Genomic DNA, 23,086 nt, shown 5'->3' on the forward strand with positions numbered 1-23,086 from the left:
GCACTTGGTCCCTTTGTGTCTCTATGTTACATTTTGGTAATTTTCATAATGTTTCAAACTTTGTCATCATTATTATATATGTTATGGTATCTGTGATCTTTGATGTCACTATTGTAATTATTTTTGGGTGCGAAGAACTGTACCCATATAAGACAATGAACTTAATTGATAAATGTGTGTATTCTGACTTTTCCTCTAACCAGCTTTTCCCCTCTCTCCTTCTTCTTGGACTTTCCTATTCCCTGAGATTCAACGGTATTGAAATTAGGCCAATTAATAACCCTAAAATGGCCTCTAAGTGTCCAAGTAAAAGGCAGAGTCAGAGTCAGATGTTTCATTTCAACTCAAAAGCTAGAAATGTTTAGGCTTAGTGAGGAAGATGTTAAAAGTCAAGTTAGGCTGAAGGTTAGGCCTGCTGCAGCAAACAGGCAAGCTGTGAATGCAAAGGAAAGTTCTTGGAGGAAATTAAAAGTGCTACTGCAGTGAACACATGATAAGAAAGCAAAACAACCTTATTATTGATATGGAAAAAGTTTTAATCGTTTAGGTAAAAGATCAAACCAGCCACAACATTCCACTTAAGCCAAAACCTAACTCTTTTCAATTTATGTAGGCTGAGAGAGGGAAGGAAGCTGCAGAAGAAAAGTTGGAAGCTGGCAGAGGATGATTCATGAGGTTTAAGGAAAGAAGCTGTTTCTGTCACATAAAAGTGCAAGGTTGAAGCAGCCAGTGCTGATATGGATGCTGCAGCAAGTTACCCAGAAGATCTAGCTGAGAAATTAATGGAGGTGGCTATACCTAACAACAGATTTTAAATGTACACAAATACATTATATTGGAAGATGATGTCATCTAGAACTTTCATAGCTGGAGAGGAGAAATCAGTGCCTGGTCTCAAAGCTTTGAAGGACAGGCTGACCCTCTTGCTAGTGCCTAATGCAGCTGCTTACTTAAAGTTGAGGCCAATGCTTATTTACCAAATAAAAAACCCTAAGAAGTATGCTAAATCTATTCTACCTGTGCCCTATAAATGAAACAACAAAGCCTGGATGACGGCACATATGTTTGTAAATGATTTACTGAGTATTTTAAGCCTACTGTTGAGATCTGCTCAGAAAAAAGATGCATTTGAAAATGTTACTGCTCACTGATAATCTACTTGGTCACTCAAGAGCTCTGATGGAGATTAATGTTGTTTTCATGCCTGCTAAATGTTGTTTTCATCTATTCTTCAGCCCATGAATCAGGGAGTAATTTTGATTTTCAAGTTTTATTATTTAAGAAATACATTTCATAAGGCCATAGCTGCCATAAATAGTGATTTTCTGGTGGATCTGGGCCAAGTAAATTCTGTAAAGCGTTCACCAGTCTGGATGCCATTAAGAACATTCACGATTCATGGGAAGAGGTCACAATGTCAACATTCATAGGAATTTGGAAGAAGTTGTTTCCAACCCTCTTGGAAGGCTTTGGATGGTTTAAGACTTCAGTGGAAGAGTAACTGCAGGCGTGGTGGAAATAGAAAGAGAACTGGAATCGGAATTGGAGCCTGAAGATATGACTGAATTCTGCAATCTCATGTTAAAACTTCAGTGGATGAGGACTTGCCTCTTATGGATGAGCAAAGAAAGTGGTGTCTTGAGATGGATTCTACTCCTGGTTAGGATTCTGTGAAGATTGTTGAAATGAAACAAAGAATTTAAAAAATTATGTAACTTAGTTGATAAAGTAGCAGCAGGGTTTGAGAGAATTGACTTCAATTTTGAAAGAAGATCTACTGTGGGTAAATGTTATCAACTAGCATCACATGCTATAGGGAAATTATTTGTGAAAGGAAGAGTCAATCGATGGTGCAAACTTCACTGTTGTCTTATTTTATGAAATTGCCACAGCCACATTAACTTTCAGCAACTTAATCAATCACCGGCCATGAACATCAAGGCAAGACCCTCCGCCAGCACAAAGATTATAACTTGCCGAAGGCTCAATGGTGATTAGCATTTTTAGCAATAAAATATTTTAAATTAAGATGTATACATTGTTTTTTAGACATAATGCTTTTGCATACTTAATATACTGCAGTATAGTGTAAACACAACTTGTGCATGCACAGGAAACCAAAAAGTTCACATGACTGGCTTTATTGTGATGCTCACTGTATTGCAGTGACCTGGTACCAAGCCGCAATATCTCCCAGATATGCCTGTACTCACTTCTACAGCTTCCCCGCTGATGGATTGCTATCCTTCACTGCCTATTGTCCACTGTCTGAAAACTGTTGTTCATATTTTCCCCAGATTTTTAGTCACTTAAAGTGGGAGGGTTACTGCAGTCCCTGTTACTCCATTGTGGCCAGAAGTGGCCATTCGGACTATGTACTGTTAACCGCAACACTGGAGTCCTTTTCACACAAAAAACAAGGTGGACCATAACAGAAAGTTTTCAGGGGCAGAGACTATTATTGCGCTGGGTCAGGTCCTTTAAGACTGTTCTTGTTTGTTTTTAAATAAGCTTATTTTCCCCCCAAAATTTCACACATTCTATGAAAGTTTCTGCATATGACGACAACATTCTCCTGTCACAGTGTGGTGGGGAAATGCAGTGGTGACAGCTAGATATCCCTCAATCTCGGTTTTTCCTTTTTTTACTAGTAAGCAGACCCCCGTCTGTCAGGGAAATGTCATGTCCAGCTCCTGTGGATGCCCCCAGCAGGGAGGGAAGCACCCTTCCTCCTTCCTGCCCCCGCCTCGCTGGAATTTGGAGTAATGCGTGCAGCGTGAGCAGCCATTTGGGACCCTGAGAAGGGAGCCCTGCGCTGCGGCAGAGCAGCAAGATGTACAGTGTCTGGGCTCTTAGTGACATTGTGAACCACATACAACATAATTTGTTCTTTCTACCTTTGAAATTTTCTTTTGGCAAAAGTAAAAATAAACTTGTTTTATCTCAGCCATTGCTATTTTGAATATTCCATCTTTTTTTTTTTATTTTTTATCCTTACCTAAGGGTATTTTTTCCATTGCTTTTTAGGAGAGTGGAAGGGAGGGAGGGAGGGGGAGAGACAGAGAAACATCAGTGTGAGAGAGACGCATCGATTGGTTGCCTCCCACATGAGCCCTGAATGGGGCCGGGGATGAATTTGCAACCCAGGTATGTGCCCTTGACAGGGAATTGAACCCATGACCCTTCAGTGCACGGACTAATGCTCTAACTGCTGAGCAACACAAGCCAGGGGTAGTCCATCAGTCCATCATTCTTAATTGAAGCTGACCCTCACTGATTCCACATGGGAGAGGAGAGAAAGGGAAGGTGCAGGGAACTGTGTGTGTGTGTGAGTCACGTATTAGTCAAGGATTATATTTTTCATATTCCTCATCTGTGCCTCTAAATTCTCAAGTTATTTCAAGAGCATATTACAGTTTAAAAGATACATTTCTATCTATTATCTAATGTGATGCTTGCAGCATCTATTAGTTGGCTAGTACAGAGAATATGGTCCATTTTAGAGGTGAGAAAATTAAACCTTGAGTGGTGTGATGACTGCAATAAACACTCAACAGTGTAGTGGGAAAGCTGGGATGCAGCTCTAGTCTCCTGTGCCGAATTAAGTACATACATTACCCTAGATTATAAACTTTTTTAAAAATCCATTTTTTATGGAATTTTCTGAAGAATGGTGTGGTAGGAAACACTTAAATGAGCTACTCAATCCTGATTGTTTATTTGTCATTGCAGCAAAAGGGTGAACCATGCAAACGGAGGACGAGACGGAGACCAGTATATGGAAAAAGTGTGGTAGATGTACAACAAACAATTGCAACCACGAGTGCTATGTCACCCACATTACTGGCTGCTACAGCTGCTCGTGGAAAGCTAAACCAGAGAAAAAACCTAGGCATGGATTCTGCTGCTGCTCTTTGGTACAGAGAGATGGGGAGATATAGGCACACTTCCTGAGATGTGGGGAACGTGGGCTGTCCCCTGCTGCCATGAGGGCTCATTAGTCTCCAGCACTGGGCATGCTTGGGCTCTGGCCCTCCCGTGAAAGGTCTGCTGCAATCCTGGAGCCAGTTAACCTTACTGAAACATACGCTTGCTTCTTCCACTTTCATTCTTCACCTCTCCTTTTCCTTACTTCCTCTTTTATATCATTCATTTATTCACTCACTTTTGCTTTTATTCACTCAATGAAGCTTGAAGAAAAAGAGAAGTTTAAGTACATTTAGATGTTTTTGTCTAGGGATTACAGGAATGCCTGAATATTTAATTTTCTTTTCATTATGAGATTCCCTAAAGAGCTCTGCTTATGAGAAAAAAAACCCAGCAAGTGGGAGACAAGGTGCTCCTTTATTTTCTTTTTATTATTTTTTAATGTTTTTTATTTACTATTTATTTTTTATTTTTTAGAGAGAGAGAGAGGAAGGGAGAAAGAGAGAGAGAAACATTGATGTGAGAGAGAAATAATGATTGGCTGCCTCCTGCATGCATCATGACGGGATTGAGCCAGCAACCTGGGCATGTGCCCTGATTGGGAATCGAACCAGCGACCTTTTGGTGCATGGGATGACGCTCAACCAACTGAGCCACACTGGCCAGGCAAGGTGATCTTTTATTCTTGGTCAGGCTAATGCCTGATTTTCCCTAAAGAAGACTGGTAAGGCTGACTGGTAGCATGGGGCCTAGCCTCACCCCAGTGGCAGTGTTTAAGGTAAGAGATGTTGGTGGCCAGGATTAGAGTAGTGATGAAAAACATGGAGAAGAGTGAATTGATTCAAAAGCTATTTATTTTGTGGGCATGAGGCTATAAGTCACATGAGAGCTATAAAGAAGGACATAGCGCCCAGCCCGGTATGGCTCAGCGGTTGAGCATTGACCCAGGATCCAGGAGATTGCAGTTTGATTCCCAGTCAGGGCACATGCCCGGGTTGCAGGCTCCATCCCTAGTACGAGGCGTGCAGGAGGCAGCCAGTCAGTGACTCTCCTCTCATCATTGATGTTTTTATCTCTATCTCCCTTTCCCTTCCTCTCTCTGAAATCAATAAAGATATATATTTTTAAAAAGACATAGAGGGAAAGATAAAGGGAGGCTTCATGGGAATGATGACATTTAAGGCAGTGTGGTATAGTTGGAAAATCCCTGGACCAGGGCCCGGGAGTATGTTTGGGTCCTAATTCCAACTCTGCCCTTGGGCTGCTTATGTGAATTGAAGTAGGTAATTCTCATGGCCCCATTTCTGCTCAGGGGGAGGAGTATAGCATAGAATGTAAGAGCTAAGATCTGGGGTCTGGGAAAGACTGCCTGGATTCAATTTATGGCTTCACCACTGACTATCACCAAATTAGAGTTTTACCACTGTGGAAACTTGGGCAGGTTAATTAACATTGTGGTGCTTTATATTCCTCAATAGGATAAAGGAGATGATACCAATAGTACCCACCAATAGGGCTGCTTGTGAGGATAGAAGAGATAATATGTGCAGACACTTAGAATTGGGGTTGGCACACAACTTGCACTCAATAAATATTAGCTATTTTTATTAATGTCTTGGAGTCCTTGCCTTTGTAAGTGACCTTCCATGGCTATAAATGATTGTGCAGGCGATTCTGAATAGGAGGTATAAGGTGGTCATAAGCCCAGAGATAGAGAAGCACAGTGGTGTGTTTAGGGAAAAACAAATTTTCAGTATTGAATTTAATGACATGTAAGTTTATAAATGGTAAATGGTGGAGTTGGAAAGGAATATTTATGAAGCTTTTCTATGCCATCCTAAAATATTTGAACTTTATCCTGTGAATAGTCGGGAGACTGAAAGTTTTGAATAATAATGGCAACAATAAGACTCAAAATACGAAAATGGATGCAATCAACTAAAACAGTATTATTGAGCACTTACTATGTGTCACAGTGATTAGTACAGGTAAGGCCTCTGGTCCCCCTACACCTAACATTCTAGTGAGATTAGTTAGGTAATAAACAATAAAGAAAGATGATTTCAGATGGTGGTAAGAGTTTTGAAAGTAATAAAAAGAAAAATGTGTTAGAAACTGGGATGGGAGAGTGGTTAGAGAAGACCTCCTTGAACAAGGGTAATGTGAGCTGTTTCCTAAATGAAAAGGTACAGCCAGCCATATGTGCATCTGGGGCAGAAGTATTCCAGGCAGAAGAACCAGGAAGTGCAAAGCAAAGCTCTTGTGGTGGGAACAAATTTGATTATGTTCCAGAAACAGAGAGAAGGCCAGTGTGGCTGGAATTCAGCAATGGATTCAGTGTGTAGACTGGGATGAGGTCAAGGGTGGGGCAGGGTTGATCATGTAGGACCTTGTGGGCTGTGGCAGGCAGGTTGGATGATCCTGTAGTATAATACGAAGCTCTGGCAGTGTTGTGAGCAGGGGAGGGACATTATCTGATATGTGTTTTTAAAAATCCACCCAAGTTTTGTGTAGAGAATAAGACCTGAGTCAAAGCCTGTGCTCTCCATCTTCCTGTGTTCAGAAGTGGCAGTTTAGTGCCGTGATACCTGTTATGTTTCGTCTTTGTGGAATACCATTGCTGTGTTTTCCATTTTATTTCTTTATTCTTATTCTTTACAATCACCCCATGATTTAGGCAAGGTAGGGTTTATTCCATCCATTTTTAACAGAGTAAAAGCAACGTCTCTAAGAGACAGATTTCTTAGTTCTGTGATAGAGGTGTTAAGATTATAACTCAGCAACCAAAACCTAGTGTTCTCAGAAAGGATTTGGCAACCTCTGGCATGACTGGTTTGTGACATGATTGTCAGTGAAGGGGTTGCCTTCAAGCCTCAGTCTGAACATCTTCCATCTTAGCTTTGGACTCACAGATCTAGTCAGTATCCCTGCTACTTGTGCGTGACCGTGAGTCAGTTACTTTACCTTACTGAGCTTTAGTTCTTCTGCAAAATGCGGTTAACAATACCTAATATAAATGGCTATATTGAGAAACAAATAAAATGAAAGTAGCTTGTGAAGTCCTTAGCATTGTACTAGCACAAAATAGCTCCTCAAAAAAAGCTATATTCCCTAACCCATTTTCACTCCCTCCATGCATGAAAAGATAAATGACTAAACGAACTGATGAAGAATGAATGAATGAATTACTCAATGAATAAACAGTTGGTAGATGGAGAGGTGGGTAAATTCATCAGATAATTGCTGAGAGCCAGCTGCATTAATGGAACTATGTTTGATATTAGCAATACAGAGATGTGTAACAGAAGTTCCATTTCCTCAGAAACTGTCACAACAGATACAAACATAAACACATAATTGCAGTTCAGTGTAATAAATGTTATAATAGGCTTGTACAAGATTCCATAGGGTTTAAAAGAATACAGTGTTCACTGCAGCCTGTGAGAGTAATGCATGGCCCTGTAACTATACAGAGCTTTGGAAAGCGTATACAGATATTGCTGAGATAACATGGATAAATGGAGTTAAATTCTACTTCCATTTTTCTCTTCGCAGACAGAGCAGTTATTTTCCCCATTTCCTGTTATTGCATTTTTCGTGTCTGTGATTTTGCTGTTCGTGTGGATAGAAACCTCAAATGAATACAATGGCTTTGACTGGTGAGTTTCACTTTTTTATTTTCATTTGTGAAAGGGCTTTTTGGTCTGATAGCCACCTGGATCCTACCTCAGGTTGGAAAGATCCAATGTCATAAGAGGGAAGGTAGACAAAATTGTGCTTTCCACACCTGTTGGATGAGAGGCCTGACCCTGAGGCAGAGTGAGGATGCTGAGCACCCTCGCCTGTTTTATTTCCTGTCCACCTGTGCTCATTCACATTTAGTCCAAATCTGGTTCAGTGGGAAGTTTCTCTGTGCTTCCAATGTCCCCAAACCTTCTGTTCTGACGACTCCCTGACACCTGTTCCTCGGCCTTTATGTCTGGGTTATTGATGCCTATGCTAGTTCCCTCCATTATCTCTTTCAATGGACCCTGGTGTTTCTGTCTCAACTCCAGCCTCTGTAGGCATAGTGGGCAGATGAGAGGAGAAAGTCAGAAAACCAAGTCTGGTGGCTGAAGTTAATAATAATAGTGTCTATGTATCACTTTTCAACTTTTGAAAACATACAACCACCCTTTGAACAGGTATGCCATTATTTTCCCCATTCTACAGATGTGGGAAGTGAGGCACAGAAAGGTCCTAGAGATAGTAATAGTTGTTCAATCTAGGCCAGTGGCTCTCAAATACGAACAAGCATCAGAGTTCCTTGGACAGCTTGTTACAGCATAAACTGCTGGCCTTGCACACAGGATCCATGATTCAGCAAGTCTGGGGTGGTACCCAAGAATTTGGGTTTCTAACGTTACGGAATTCATTTATTCTAACAATATTTGGTGCAATTATTAAGATTTTCTATATGTATTATCATGTCATCTGCAAATGACAGTTTTACCTCTTCCTTTCCAGTTTGGATGCCTTTTATTTTGCTTCCTTGCCTAATTGCTCTGGCTAGGACTTCTAAAACTATGTTGGATAAAAGTGGCGAGAGTGGGCATACTTGTTTTGTTCATGATCTTGTAGGAAAAGCGTTTATCTCTTCACCATTGAGTATGCTGTTAGCTGAGGATTTGCCTCCGGTTTTATTGAGATGTAATTGACATATAACATTATATAAATTTAAGGTATACAACATAATAGTTTAATATATGTAAATATAAATGTACATACATATTTTAGTCATATATAAGGATATACATAAGAATTTTTCTTCTATTCCTCTACTATTGAAAATAAAATGTGTTAATAGTATTTAATCTTATATAATAATATTTAAATTAGAAATAAATATCACCCAGCTTTCACATATCAGAGTAGATGTAACAGCCTTACATAGTCTTCTCTGGCAGCTTCTACGATAGAATATGTTCTAATCCCTACAATAAATACATTTCTAAGTGATCCCAGACCAGTACTTTAATATTTTTAATCATTTTAAAAGTTCTCAACCATTATCTTTTCAAATATTGCCTTTACCTTATTTTCTGTTGCCAGTGGTAATAAAGGAATTCTTCGTCCTATTTTGGGGAGAAGATTGGTGCGTTTTTGGTTGTATGAGACATAATTGCATCATGATAGACAAAAAGTAAGGAGAATTAATCAAGGTGTGTATAGGCACCAAGTTGATAAGAGTGGACTGGTAGTGTGCTATCTGGGCCAACTTAGCCAAACTGAAGCTACATTTCTCTGAATTCCATTCTCAGTGTAGGATTGGGTTAGGATTAGTCACAAGAGAAAATGTGCATAAGATTTGGAAGTGGGGAGTCAATCAGAAGTCTTTTTTTTGCACTCTGATCAGTGATAGGCCCAGGTATTACAGCAGCCCTCATTCAATGTCAATATCTGGTAGTTTACTTACTTGACATGGAGCAGCACCCGGGCCCACATTCTCCCCGCTCCTGCCAGACCTTCTTCAGCTTCTCCATGTCCTAGGCCAGATAACTATGCAGCTCAATGATGAGAAGCACCAGGTTTTCCTACAGGTCATCTTTATCATAAAGTTTGGCTGCAGTGTATTATTACTTTGTTAAATTAACATTTGTTAAGTAGAGTGAGCACAGGGTGCCTGATGGTGATTCCTGGCAAACAAAATGGTGAATGGTGGTTCAACAACAGACCAGAAGAGAAATTGAACTAGAGAAGTTTATCACTCATAGCTACCGGAGGAAGTTCACACAAGCCTCGAGGGGCCACACAGGAGGTCAGGGCAGAGAGCAGACAGAGAGAGGCAGGACCTGGGGCACATGCCTTTAGTGCATGGGTGTAGTGCTTCCGGGTTTCTGGACTAGGGCCAAATCAATCAGTTAAAACTCAAAAGAGCAGGGTTTTGATAAGACCCATAGGGGTCTTATCTAGGGTGCAGAAGGAATACAGGCTCATGGAAGCAGGGGAGACTGATGATCACAAGTCATATCAGGAACTAACATTTGCTTCTGGCTCTGTGAGCTGCCATCTAGGGCATGTGTTTCCCTGAGGGGCTAGTGTCACCTGAAGGTTCCTGCAGGCCACTTGCCCATGAGAAATGGATGCAGAGGCCACAATACCATGGAGGAGCTTAGCTAAACTCTTGACACAATGATAGACATAGGTTCCATGTTTTCTGTGTGTCCTCATGGGTTTCATTTTTTCCTTGTGGGTCCAGTTCCTCCTCATGGGTTTCATTTCTTTCATATGTTGTGTTTGGTTTTCTTTCCCAACTGCTGGCCCATCTGACTTCTGGAAACTTTAGGCCAAATATCAGAATAGATGTAACAGCTTTACATAGTCTTCTTTAGCAGCTTTTATAGTAGCATAAGTCTAATCCCTTCAATACAGTATTTTTCATCATTTGGAAAAGTTCTCAGCCATTATCTTTTCACATATTGATTTTACCCTATTTTCTATTTGAGATTTCAATTTTATGTATATTAGACCTTTTCCCTTTATCCCCTAAGCGTCTTAGACTTTCTTTTGTATTTTTCATATATTTTTTTTTATGTGTCTCTGTTTCCTCCTTGATTTTTTTAAACTGTTTTTAAACAAATTTTATTTGGCTGTGTCTTACTTGCTATTAAATACATTCACTGAGTTCTTAATAGCTCTTGCTGTATTTTCCTCTTGCTGTAAAATTCTTAATTGGTCCTGTATTTAATATTTCTCTACTGAAATTCTAATTTTGTCCCAGTCTAAACATTTAAAAGATTTTATTTATTGACTTTTAGAGAGGGGGAAAGAGGGAGAGAGAGAAACATTGATTTGCTGTTCCACTTACTTATTCATTCATTGGTTGCTTCTTGTATGTGCCCTGACTGTAGATCAAACCTGCAACCTTGACATATCAGGACGACTCTCTAACCAGCTGACCTACCCTGCCAGGGCCAGCTTAAATACTTTAAGGATAGTTATTTAGAAGTCTTTGTCTGATACCTCTATTCTCTAGGTTTTCTGAAGATCTTTTTATGTTTTCCATTTTTTCTTTTGGCATTCACTAATGTGGTCTCCTCTCCTAGTGTGTCTGACTGTTTTTGCTCGAGTACCAGACATTGTATATAGAAAGTTGTATAAGTCATTGAGACCTTGAATTATATTATGTCCTCTCAGTTACTCTGACAGGTAACTAGGGGTGTTAGCAAATCCCACTCACCTTAACCCAGTGTCACAACTTGGTTTGAAACTAGGATTCAGTTCCCAAAAGCAGCCTATTTCCAGTTTGTGCTTACTTATAGGCTGTAGCCCTGGAAGATCCCAAATCACATTCTTCGCTTTTTCCCTCCTATTGCTGCAAGATGCGGGAATCCCTCCTGGCTGTGTCTCAGCCACTTCTTTGGAGAAAAATCATTACAAGTGCCAAGTCTTATCTTTGGATTTCCTCTTATTTGGATCTTGGTTCCATATTGCTTAGTGCCTATTGGCCCTCTGATACCTTCATTTAGATTTAAAAACATACTGTCCAGTTTTTGTAGTTGCTCTCTAGCCAGAGAGACACAGAACAGATTTTTGATGGGGAAAATGTACTTCCCTCTTTTCTCCCCAGGTGTGTGTGGAGTTAGACTCGTCTCCTGTCTCCTCATTCCTTGCTATGTGAAGGTCCCCAATGCCTTACTACAACGTGTCTTTCCTTTCTTTCTCGGAGTTACTGTCAACTGACAATTGGTGCTGATATAAAGCCTTGTGGTATGTAGGGGTTGTATTGGGAGAAGATGCAAGACAGCTGCATCTTTCAGCTATGGGAAGGAGGGAGGAGGTCCTGGACAATTTCTTTAAACGTTAGGGCAAAGAGTGTGGATTTAGATGAGGAGGTTGCCCCAAGAACACTATCTCTGTAGAATGAGAATGCCTTCATTTAATAGTGGGATGTGATCATGCTGCTAGAGGGAGGTAAAACAGTGGCCAAGAGCTGGGAGGAAACTGCTTAAAAATATGTAGAGTGAGCCTTTTTTTACAGTCAGCAGCAGCTGCGTGTCCCTAGTTTAAAGAAGAGGTAGCTGAGAAAGACCCCTTTTCAATCCCACTGATGTATATGCATTCACTTAAACTCCTTCTCATTCTTCTCTCTTTCGTTACCCTACCACTGCCACCAAGAATAAGTGCCAATGAAGTAGAGAAAAGAGAGATAAAAAGAGAGGAAAAAACAGTTCTTCCTTTGCCTCTAGTTCACAGCAGGTGGGTGAGCACTTCACCTGTTTGGTGAGCAAGTTTTGAGCTGAACTAAACTAATAATAATATTTCCATGTGATTGAATATTAAAAAGAAAACCTTTTAGATTGAGCGAAGTGAAAACAATTTAATGTGGCCAGAGAAATGATTAGAAAAGGTAGAGGCGCTATTAAATGGCAGATTTACTTTCCTTTATCACTTGGAAAGCAAAGTCACTATCACTACTTGCTTAAGCTATTTATTTTCTTTTTTTAGCTGCATCTAGACTGGTATTAAGTTCATCTTTCATGTTCCTTTTCAAGATATCTGTTACATTGTTTTGATAATCACCATGATTGTGTTAATACCCTATTTCTGTTATGCTGATGTGAGTCCTTTATTTCTCTGAATATCTTAAATATTTTTATTTTGTGGTTCTTTTCTGATGATTCTATTAATAATATAGGGTTGGGTGCAAGTTACTCTATTTATTGACTTTATTCAGTTCATTTGTTCACATTCCTTACATATTTTCTGATTCCTGGTTGTAGACTCATGTACAGAGTATTCTCGCCAGTGTCTTGATCTAGAGTGGCTCTCACTAGGATAGCTGTTTTTCTGTTTCTTTCTTCTTGCTGTGTCTTATACCCCTGACCAAAGAGAATTTCCTTTCTTATTTTTACTGTGGTTGTATGTTCACTAATTTAATGTTATATTGTTAAAATATAATTTATCTGGGTTTTATATGGAGAGGAAGTGATTTCTGTTATCTTGAAATAAAGTCTAAATTTTTTGACATATGATATCTAGACCAACTATAACACTATTTCTCTTAGCAAATCATTAGTAGTTTTCTCTCATAAACTACCTTTGGAAAAGAACACATCAGGACTGTTTTAACAGTCCAAATCTTTTATACAGAATAGAGCAATTAATGTGGTGGCCATTATTACAATTATGTAAGAAAACATACAGGGACATGGACAAGGAATCTGCCCAAATGGAAAGTATTAGTTTAGTTCAGTTTTTTAAAAAAACATGTCTTTACTGATTTCAGAGAGAGGAAGGGAGAGAGAGAGAGAGAAACATCAATGATGAGAGAGTCGTTGATCGGCTGCCTCCTGCATGCCCCCTACTGGGGATCGAGCCCGCACCCCGGGCATGTGCCTTGACTGGGAATTCAACTGCAATCTCCTGGATTATAGGTCGATGTTCAACCGCTGAGCTATGCTGGCTGGGATATATTGTTTTTTTGTTAATCCTCACCCGAGGATATTTCTTCCATTGATGTTTTAGAGAGAGTGGAAGGGAGGGAGGGAGGTGGAGAGAGAGAGAGAGAGAGAGAGAGAGAGAGAAACGTTGATCTGAGAGAGACACATTGATTGGTTGCCTCCTGTGTGCACAGCCCAGTTGAAGCCAGGGAATGAGCCTGCAACCCTGCCCTTGCCTGGGAATCAAGCCCGCGACCCTTTGGTGCATGGGCTGATGCTGTAACCACTGAATGACACCGACCAGGGCCAAAGTATTAGTTTTGTTAAGGTGGTGAACTTATGGATGACTTTATCTTTTTTGGCATTTCAGAATTTCTGTATTATTATATTACTTTCTAAAAAGGACATAATTTTTGAGTATATATTCTAAATAACATTAAAAAATCATACCACTTATACAGATCCCCGTTAAAGTACCTGATTGCCTATAGGACAGAGTTAAAACTCCTAACTGAATATCCCCAAATCTCTTCACAGATATGTTCCCAAAATGCTCCTCTTATCTCCCTCAGTTTTCTTATGCCTCACCTAGATTACTCTGAGACAACTACTTTCTGCTATATTTTAAGGATTGAAATACATTTTTGCAGGGTTATTTATCTAGTTACAGGATACTGGACTATTGGGTCCATTCTTTTGCTGAGTTTATTTGGAATCCTGGTTGCCTACACTTCGTTGCTGTTGGTGAGTAATGTTCCCCATTTCTCCTACTCCCTTCCTGAGCAGCCTCATGAGGTGCTCCTGTCTATGGTATGGTGCCCAGTGGTGCCGGGAGCCCTTGGAACCTAAGATCACTCTTGTCTAAGTAGAGTTGGGGTTTACATCAACTGCTTGAATTTTAGGCACAAGGGATCAATGGAGAAAGATAGACTTGTGCTATTAGAGGATACATCTTATCACTTTGACCCTTTGAAAGGGTGGTAGAACATCCTTTTTCTACCCCTGTTTCATAAGCCTATTTTATGGTTCACTCAATATTGTTATTTTAGGCACCCACACAGCTTCATATTAGCAGTACTTTTACATTGAACTAACCCATTTCATTTCCCATCTCCTGAGAATCAGTCTTTTTGAGCCTTACAAATTAGCTAATTTTTTAAACCTGTCATAATGTGCAAATGCTGGTCAGCTAGTTCAGGTGCAAATTAAATTTTAGCAAAAGTCTTTTGGCAATAGCGACCCTGTCTCCATTGTTGCATAGTAGTGTCCTACAGGGAGAGAAATTCAGTCCAGGCAAGAGGAAGGTCTGTGGAAATGGAAAGCTTATGGGAAGACAACATTTAGGTACTTAGAGTTTTTTAGTGCCCATATATACACAGGACATATACGTTTACATCGCTGTTTTTTGCCCCTACTGATTTCCTGTCTGATACAGAAAAACCCAACCCTCAAATCAGGTGCCATTTGCAATTTTTTTTTTTCCCCATAAAATGTATTGGCCATTATGAGTGATAAGTAATGAGTATACAGAAATTTAAAAAAGCAGTTTCTGTTTTTATGCAGGGCATTTCAAAGAGATATGTATGAGATTAAAAGTTACAACAGCCCCTTAATTCAATAAGTTTAGAATTTTGATAGACAAAAATAACTAACACAGGCAGAGTATTATAATTGTCATTAGAGAAACCTAAATAAAGTTCTGCATGGATTCTGAGCAGGAAGAGACGACATCTGCCAAGAGGAGTAAGTAAGGCTTCTTGGAAGAGTCGGCCCTGGAGTGGAATCTTGAAGGGATGTTGGATTTGGATGTGAGCATATGGGGTGGAGGAGAACATTCCAGGCTGAGGAAGTTGGGAAGATAGAGAAATATGGGGTGTGAAAATATAGGGGGGAAAGGCCAGTTCTGTTAGCATGAAGGGCATGATGAAGAATAATAAGGAACATGGGTGAAACGATAGGCTTCTGATAGCTTTTGGAAGGCTTGGAAAGTAAGTCTAAGACACTTGGCATAAATTAGATTTCTATTTTACGAAAACCATCCTGGTTGTGTAGATGGTGACTATAGGCAGAGAGACCAGTTAGACACTTTTCTTTATAATGGGGAAAATGCAGACTCTGGCCACTGAATTGTACTGCTTTCATAGACAATAAAAAGTGGAGTGCTGTTTATTGTGTTAGCTGCTGAGGTGGGTTGTGTTCTACTGTCCAATAAGGCATGTATTTTAACAAACTTCCTACTCTACTCTACCTTTTTTGGATACATGCAATGGATACAACAGTGATTCCAGCTCTATCTTTAGCTTATATTGTAACTTAATCAAGTTATATAACTCTTCTGAGACCCAGTTTTCTTTTATTTCAAATGAAAATGAGAATAATATTTAACAAAATGGTATTATATAAGCCTAGGTGAAGAAATGAAATCATATACATAAAATTATTTTGATAAAATGTAAGTGCCATATATATTCCAACTCTTAGTAACATCCTAAGCATCTGAGGACTCCAGTTTTCAGCTCTCCACACAGACTTGATGCCTGGCTAGATTTACATTGAAATCTAAGATTTATTGACTAAACACCAGTATTAACAACAGTGGTGAACAGTTGTAACGACGACACTGGTTCCTCAAGAAAGAGCTTTTAAATGACCCTGGAAAGTGCTGGCCTCTGACATCTGTTCTCTTACAAGTGGGTCTAAGTAATACCAGGAGTAAGGTCCATCCAGGGAAAAGAAACTGGTAGGAATTCAGGAAGGATATCAGCATGGGGCTTTGCTGTGAAAATTCAGAGAAAATAATAATTGTTCCTGGGGGTGCTGGTAAGAGTTATGAATAGAAGGTAACCTATGAACTGGATTTGAAAGGTCAGTGGCATTGGAAGAGGGAGCTTTTCAGGCAGAGAAACAGCATGGCAAACTCCCAGAGGTTGAAGGACGCAGGTATAACAAGACGTGAGTGTAGTGAAAAGCATTTGAATACAGAACAGTGCTATGGGCCACAACTTGGTGACTTCAAAATAACCTCCTTTTTCTTCTTTGCTTTTTCAGATACTTGCACTTTTGGTATTTCGGGAAGGGTATGAATTATACCTGCACTGGAGTCATAAGGTAGGACATCTGAATCTTCACAGGAATCTTAGACCAGGACTGAATGTGCCCCTGGGCACTCAGTGTTAAGTCAGAGCCTTGCTTTCTTCATTGCTCCCCTTAGAAAGATCTACTTACTCTTTTTAAACTGGAATCATTAAATTTCTAACAGATGTAACTGATATCCTGAATGATCTGAACCCAAACTTTATTTTTTCTCACCACTCCTTACTAAACTCACTCTGTGACTCTGCTCTTCCCATCCCAATAAAATCTTAGACAAGCTCCATTACTTTCCTAGTCTTATATAGTGACAAGAACATTCTCATGCCAGTCATTAAAAATTCAGTTCATTGTAATAATCCAGACTCCAACTTCATAAGACTTTCCCCCTCCCCTATTGCTGGAAGCCTGCACTGGTGGAAAGAGCATGATGGTCCTATTACCTCTATGTCACCAAAGGGGGTTGCAGGCGAACAGGAGACAGGATAAAAGAACACAGTCCCATAAGGAAGGGCAAGAGGGTCATCAGGACCAGGTAAATGCACAGTTGTTGGCTCTTTACCCCCTGGACTGTTTCCATGTGTATTTTCAGAGACCCTTGTGCTGAGAACCTTGACTACAGCTCTCTTGGTGGAGACATTGCCTGTCTTCCTATAGCCCCTGAAATTTGTCTGGTGAGGTACCTTTATTTGGAGCTTTTAAAATGACACCAGCATAGCTTCTCTCAAAGGATCTATATTTGGTCCCCAGAAAGCAGGCATTTGCCCCACCATCTGTGAACATGCAGGTCATTTCCAACATAGCTTCCCTCATTTTGTTCTTCTGTGCTTGAGCAGCTCCACCCACAACCTCTTGTTTCAGGCATGGTTTTGGTACATTTCCTTGTGATTCCTGAAATCCAGGAGCATGTCAAACTCGGAGCGGTCCTCTTAAGTTTACTCTTACTCTAATGAGACATATGAACTGGAAATGTATATTTAAGAATTATTACAATGAAGGATGACATCAGAGGAATGGCAACATGAGAGATTCCCTTGGTCTCTCTCCTAGAAGTTACAACAGTTTGTATAGTCATATCTCAATGTTAAGGATTCCCTGCTCAACACACACATATACCTGACAGATCCATGCATTGAAACATTTAAAGGTGGACAAGTGAATCAAAAGGGAGAGGTGAAAAGGAGTGAGGCTGATATGAGCCAGAAACGCAGCCCGGCAGCCAGGAGCTCCTTTGGGGTTCAGCCTAGGGATGGGAGGGATCTGGTTGTAACTGACACCCTCTTCAACTGGAAGGAACAGAGAGACTCAGTGAGCAGTCCAGCAGGAGTGAGTAGCACTAGCTGCGGCTGAGCCCAGAGACCTGGGCAAGAACACAGCACAGGAGAGTAGCTGTGGTTGTTGGGCAAGAGGTGAAACAAAGCTACCAAGCTTGGCCACCTCCTGTCAACCTCTCAGAGATTGCTTCCCTTTGTTGTTGATGTCAGGTTATAGACTTCATTAACTGCACGCCTGAGAATGTGTACTCGAGATCTAATACTGCAGAATCAAATTTCTCCCTGAGCAAAGGGTACACTCTGACTGGAACACTGGGGGCACCCTGATGGAGGACAGAGGCTGTCATTACTGAGCATAAAACAACAAATAACCTGGGGATCACCAAGCCCACCCTCACCTGACACATCACAGCTACACTGACCAAAGAGGCTGGAGGAGACAGTGCTGGGATATCACAGAGCTAAAAAAACAAACTTGTGATTTAGAGCCACCTACTGAAAAATAATAGAAAGACCTCTTTGTGTTAATCTGTTAGAGAAGTGCAATCTACACATTGATGCCTAGACAGAGAAGAAATACATAAAATGTCTTGAATAACCAAGGTAATGAGGCAGCTCGAACAGAAAATGAAAAATCTCTAGAAAACAAACTTAAAGACATGGAAATATGTGACATAAATGACAGAGAATTCAAGATTGCAGTTCTGAAAATAATAAGATACGAAAAAATACAGACAGGCAATTTAATGAGCTCAGAGAACAACAAACAAAACAAGTACTTCACCAAAGAGATTGAAACTTTAAAATAAAGAACTAAAGAAATCCTGGAGATGAAGACTTCAATTAAAGAAGGGGTGGGGAACGTCAGGCCCACAGGCCACATAAGGCCTGCGAAATCATTTGGTCTGCCCCATTTGGTGAGTTAATTAAATGTTTGACCAAATATAGCAGGCTAATTTTTAAGTTGACACTTTTGTATGGCCCACAAATGATGTTATAAATATCCAAATGGGCCTTGGCAGATAAGTTTCCCTACCCCTGAGTTAAAGAGAGGAAGAATGAACTAGAAATCATAGGAAACAGAGCAAACCAAATGGAGGAAAGGACCCGTGATATTGAAGATAGAAGTCTAGAAATGATGCAGAGGGAAGAAGAGAGAGACTTGAGCATAAAAAAATGAAAGAACTCTATGAGAGCTATCTGACTCCATCATAAAGAGTAATACAAGAATAATAGGCATACCAGAAGAAGAGGGGGAGAAGGAAGCAGCCTATTCAAACAAATAGTTGATGAGAATTTCCCAAACCTATGGAAAGAACTAGATCCTTGAATCCAAGAAGCAAACAGAACACCTAGTTACCTCAATCGAGAAAGGCCTTCTTCAAGGCACATTTTATTAGAACCATCCAAAATTAATGACAAAGAAAGGATCCTCAAAGCAGCCAGGGAAAAGAAGAAAGTAACCTATAAAGGAAAACCCATTAGGTTATCATCAGACTTCTCAGCAGAAACTCTACAAGCCAGAAGAGAGTGGAATCAAAATTCAAACTACTGAAAGAAAGAAATTACCAGCCAGGAATAATATATCCAGCAAAGTTATCCTTTAAATATGAAGGAGAAATAAAGACTTTTTCTAGACATACAAAAGTTGAGGGAATTCATCATTAGATGATCTCCACTGCAGGAAATACTCAAGGAGGTTATTCTCAAGAAGGTCACAGATTTACAAGTAAGATAACTAACAAACTTACAGCATAAACAGAGATAATTTGTGACAACCAAAAAATAAAAGGGGAGGGGGAAAAGGTCTGAATTGACAAAGGAGGATGGAGGTCAGATACATTCAAAAGAAAAAGGACTACACTATATATGGAACTTTCTCATAAATCTAATGGTAACCACACACATAAAACAAAAACAAAAAAAATTAAGACACTTAGCTTAGAAAAAGAGGAAACAGAGGAAAGAAGTTTGGAATACCACCAAGCAAAAACAGCAGGCAGAAACACAAAGGAAAAGAACCAGTGGAGGCACGGAGCTACCAGAAAACAAGAGAAAATGTATATAGGAAATCCTCATACATCAATAATCACCCGAAGTGTAAATGGACTGAATTCACCAATAAAGAGGCACAGGGTAGCAAATTAGATCAAAAAACAAAACCCAACCATATATTGCCTTCAGGAGACACATCTAAGCTGCATAGACAAAGGCAGATTCAAAGTGAAAATGATTCTCCAGGCAAATATCCACAAAAAAACAGGTGTAGCCATACTTATATCTGAAAAAATAGATTTCAGGATAACAAAGGTAACAAGAGACAAAGATGGGAATTTTATAATGATAAAGGGGACACTACATCAAGAAGATACACCACTTCTCAATATATAGGCACCCAATCAGGTAGCACCGAACTATGTAAAGCAACTACTCGCAGAACTAAAGGGAGAAACAGACCAAAACACAATCATAGTTGGGGACCTTAATACTTCATTGACAGCTCTAGATAGATCATCCAAACAGAAAGTCAATACAGAAATATCTGTACCTTAAATGACACATTAGACCAAGTGGACATAATTGACATTTACAGAGCCTTTCATTTCAGAACATCAGATTATACATTCTACTCCAGTGCACATGGAACATTCTCAAGGATAGACCATATGTTGGGTCACAGAACTAGCCTCAACAAATTCAAGAAGACTGAAATTATACCAAGCATAATCTCTGATCACAGTGCTTTGAAATTAGAAATCAACTGCAATAAAGGAATTAAGGAAACCCACAAATATGTGGAGATTAAACAACATATTACTAAAAAATGGCTGGGTCAAAGATGAAATGAAAAGTGAGATCAAAAGATATAGAGAGACAAATGAGAATGACAATATAACATACCAAAACTTCTGGGATGCAGCAAAAGCAGTAATAAGAGGGAAGTTTATATCACTACAGGCCTGTCTCAAGAAACAAGAGAAATCCCAAGTAAACAATTTAACATCACATCTTAAAGAACTAGAAAAAGAAGAACAAAAGCAACCCAAAGTCAGCAGGAGAAAGGAAATAATAAAAATCAGAGCAGAGTTGAATGAGAGAACAAAAAGACTATACAGAAAAATTAATACAATGAAGAGCTGCTTCTTTGGGAAAAATAATAAAATTGACAATCCCCTGGCTAAACTCACTAAGGAAAAAAAGAGAAAAGACTCAAACAGAATCAGAAATGAAAGAGGAGAAGTTAACCACAGACATCACAGATACACAAAGGATCGTACTAGAATATTGTGAAAGACTCTGTTCTACCAAATTTAATAACCTAAAAGAAATGGATAAGTTCCTAGAAATATATAAGCCTTTCTAGACTGAATCAGAAAGAACTGGAAAATCCAAATAGACCTATCAGCAATGAGGAAATTGAAACAATCATCAAAAACCTCCCAAAAAATAAAAGTCCAGGACCAAATGGCTTCACCAGTGAATTCTACTAAACATTCAAAGAAGATTTAAAACCTGTTCTTCTCAAACTTTTCTGAAAAATTGAAGAAGAGGCAATAATTCCTAACACATTTTATGAAAACAACATAACCCTGATACCAAAACCCGGCAAGGATAACACACACAAAAATTACGTACCAATATCTGTGATGAACACAGATGCAAAAATCCTATACAAAATACTAGCAAACTGAATACAACAACACATTAAAAAGTGATACATCACGATCAAGTGGGGTTCATTCCAGGAGTGCAAGGATGATTCAACATATGCAAATCAACCAGTGTAATACACCACATTAACAAAAAGGGTAAAAATCATATGATCTTATCAATAGATGCAGAAACAGCATTTGATGAGATATATTCACTTACAATCGAAACACTCAATAAAATAGGCATAGAAGGAAAATACCTCAACATAATAAAGACCATATATGACAAACCCTCAGCCAATATCAATACCCAGTGGTGAAAAACTGAAAGCTTTTCCTCTAAGATCAGGAACAAGACAAGGATATCCACTCTTACAACTCTTACTTAACATAGTTCTGGTAGTCCTAGCCAGAGCAATCAGGGAAGAGAATGAAAAAAAGGCATCCAAATTGGGAAGGAGGAAGTAAAAGTGTCACTATTTGCAGATTATATGATTCTGTACATAGGAAACCCTAAAGACTTCACCAAAAAAACTATTAGAAACAATAAACAAAGACAGTAATAGGTTATTTAAGATTTTTGCATCTATGTACATAGGAGAGTTAGGCCTATATAGTCATGTGTCACTTAACCACAGGAATGTGTTCTGAGAAATGCATTCTTTGGTGATTTTGTGATTGTGCGACATCATAGTGTACTTAGTCAACCCTAAATATTATAGCCTGTTGCTCCAAGGCTACAAACCTGCACAGCATGTTACTGCACTGAATACTGTAGGCAATTTTGACACAATGGTTAGTGAATCTAAACAAAACTAAACATAGAAAAGATATTGTTCTTTTCTACCATTGGAGTGCAGTAGGCTTGTTTACACCAGCATCACCACAAATAATTAACTAATGCATTGCGAAATGACATTATGATGACTATGACATAACTAGGCAATAGGAAACTTTCAGTTTCATTATAATCTTTTTTAAAAAACATATCTTTATTGATTTCAGAGAGAGGAAGGGAGAGGGAGAGAGAGATAGAAACATCAATAATGAGAGAGTCATTGATCAGCTGCCTCCTGCACACCCCCGACTAGGGATCGAGCCCACAACCCAGGCACGTGCCCTGACTGGGAATCGAATCATGACCTCCCGAATCCTAAGTCGATGCTCAACCACTGAGCCATGCCCTGCAGGGCCCGTTATAGTCTTATGGGACTACCGTTGTATATGAGATTGGTCATTGACCAAAGCGTTATTGTGGCACAGGACTGTATTTTTTATTTTCTTGTAAGGTCTTTGTTGAGTTTAGGTATCAGTGTTTTGTAGGCTTAAATGGAGAAGTTAGAAAGTGTTATCTCTCTTTCTATTCCCTGGAAGAGCTTGTTAAAGATTAGAAATATTTCTGCCTTAAATAGTATTTGGTAAATTAAACATTCATACCAGCAAGGTTTGGAGTTATTTTATGAGAAGTTTATGGTCTCAATTACTTTAATAGATACACAGATTATGGAAAGAAAGTAACTGAGCACTCTCTTGAGCACTCAATCATTGTCATGAAAGCAGGACAGATGTAGAAAGACAACATTTCAAGGGGAAGAAGTTAAACTTATATCTACTTGGTCTTAATGTTCTCTATGAAGTGTATCGTGTTCTGGCAGGTGGATTCTTTTCATCTGTTCAAAAGTATTTATTTAATGCTTACTACGTGTCAGGCAATCTGCAA

The 23,086-nt window shown here is 39.3% G+C and overlaps 1 protein-coding gene across 1 annotated transcript in view; it reads left to right on the forward strand.

The window, feature by feature from the left end:
- The first annotated feature begins 3,746 nt into the window (after positions 1–3,746).
- Positions 3,747–23,086, forward strand: part of LOC107524471 (glycerophosphodiester phosphodiesterase 6) — a 55,768-nt gene continuing 36,428 nt past the window's right edge. The window contains exons 1-4 of the mRNA XM_087822257.1: positions 3,747–3,917; positions 7,483–7,586; positions 14,000–14,093; positions 16,398–16,457. Coding sequence (XP_087678383.1) covers positions 3,747–3,917; positions 7,483–7,586; positions 14,000–14,093; positions 16,398–16,457 — 429 coding nt within the window. The remainder of the gene's footprint in view (positions 3,918–7,482; positions 7,587–13,999; positions 14,094–16,397; positions 16,458–23,086) is intronic.

Source organism: Miniopterus natalensis, chromosome 11 (assembly GCF_054644295.1).
Source record: "Miniopterus natalensis isolate mMinNat1 chromosome 11, mMinNat1.hap1, whole genome shotgun sequence".
Taxonomy (NCBI): domain Eukaryota; kingdom Metazoa; phylum Chordata; class Mammalia; order Chiroptera; family Miniopteridae; genus Miniopterus; species Miniopterus natalensis.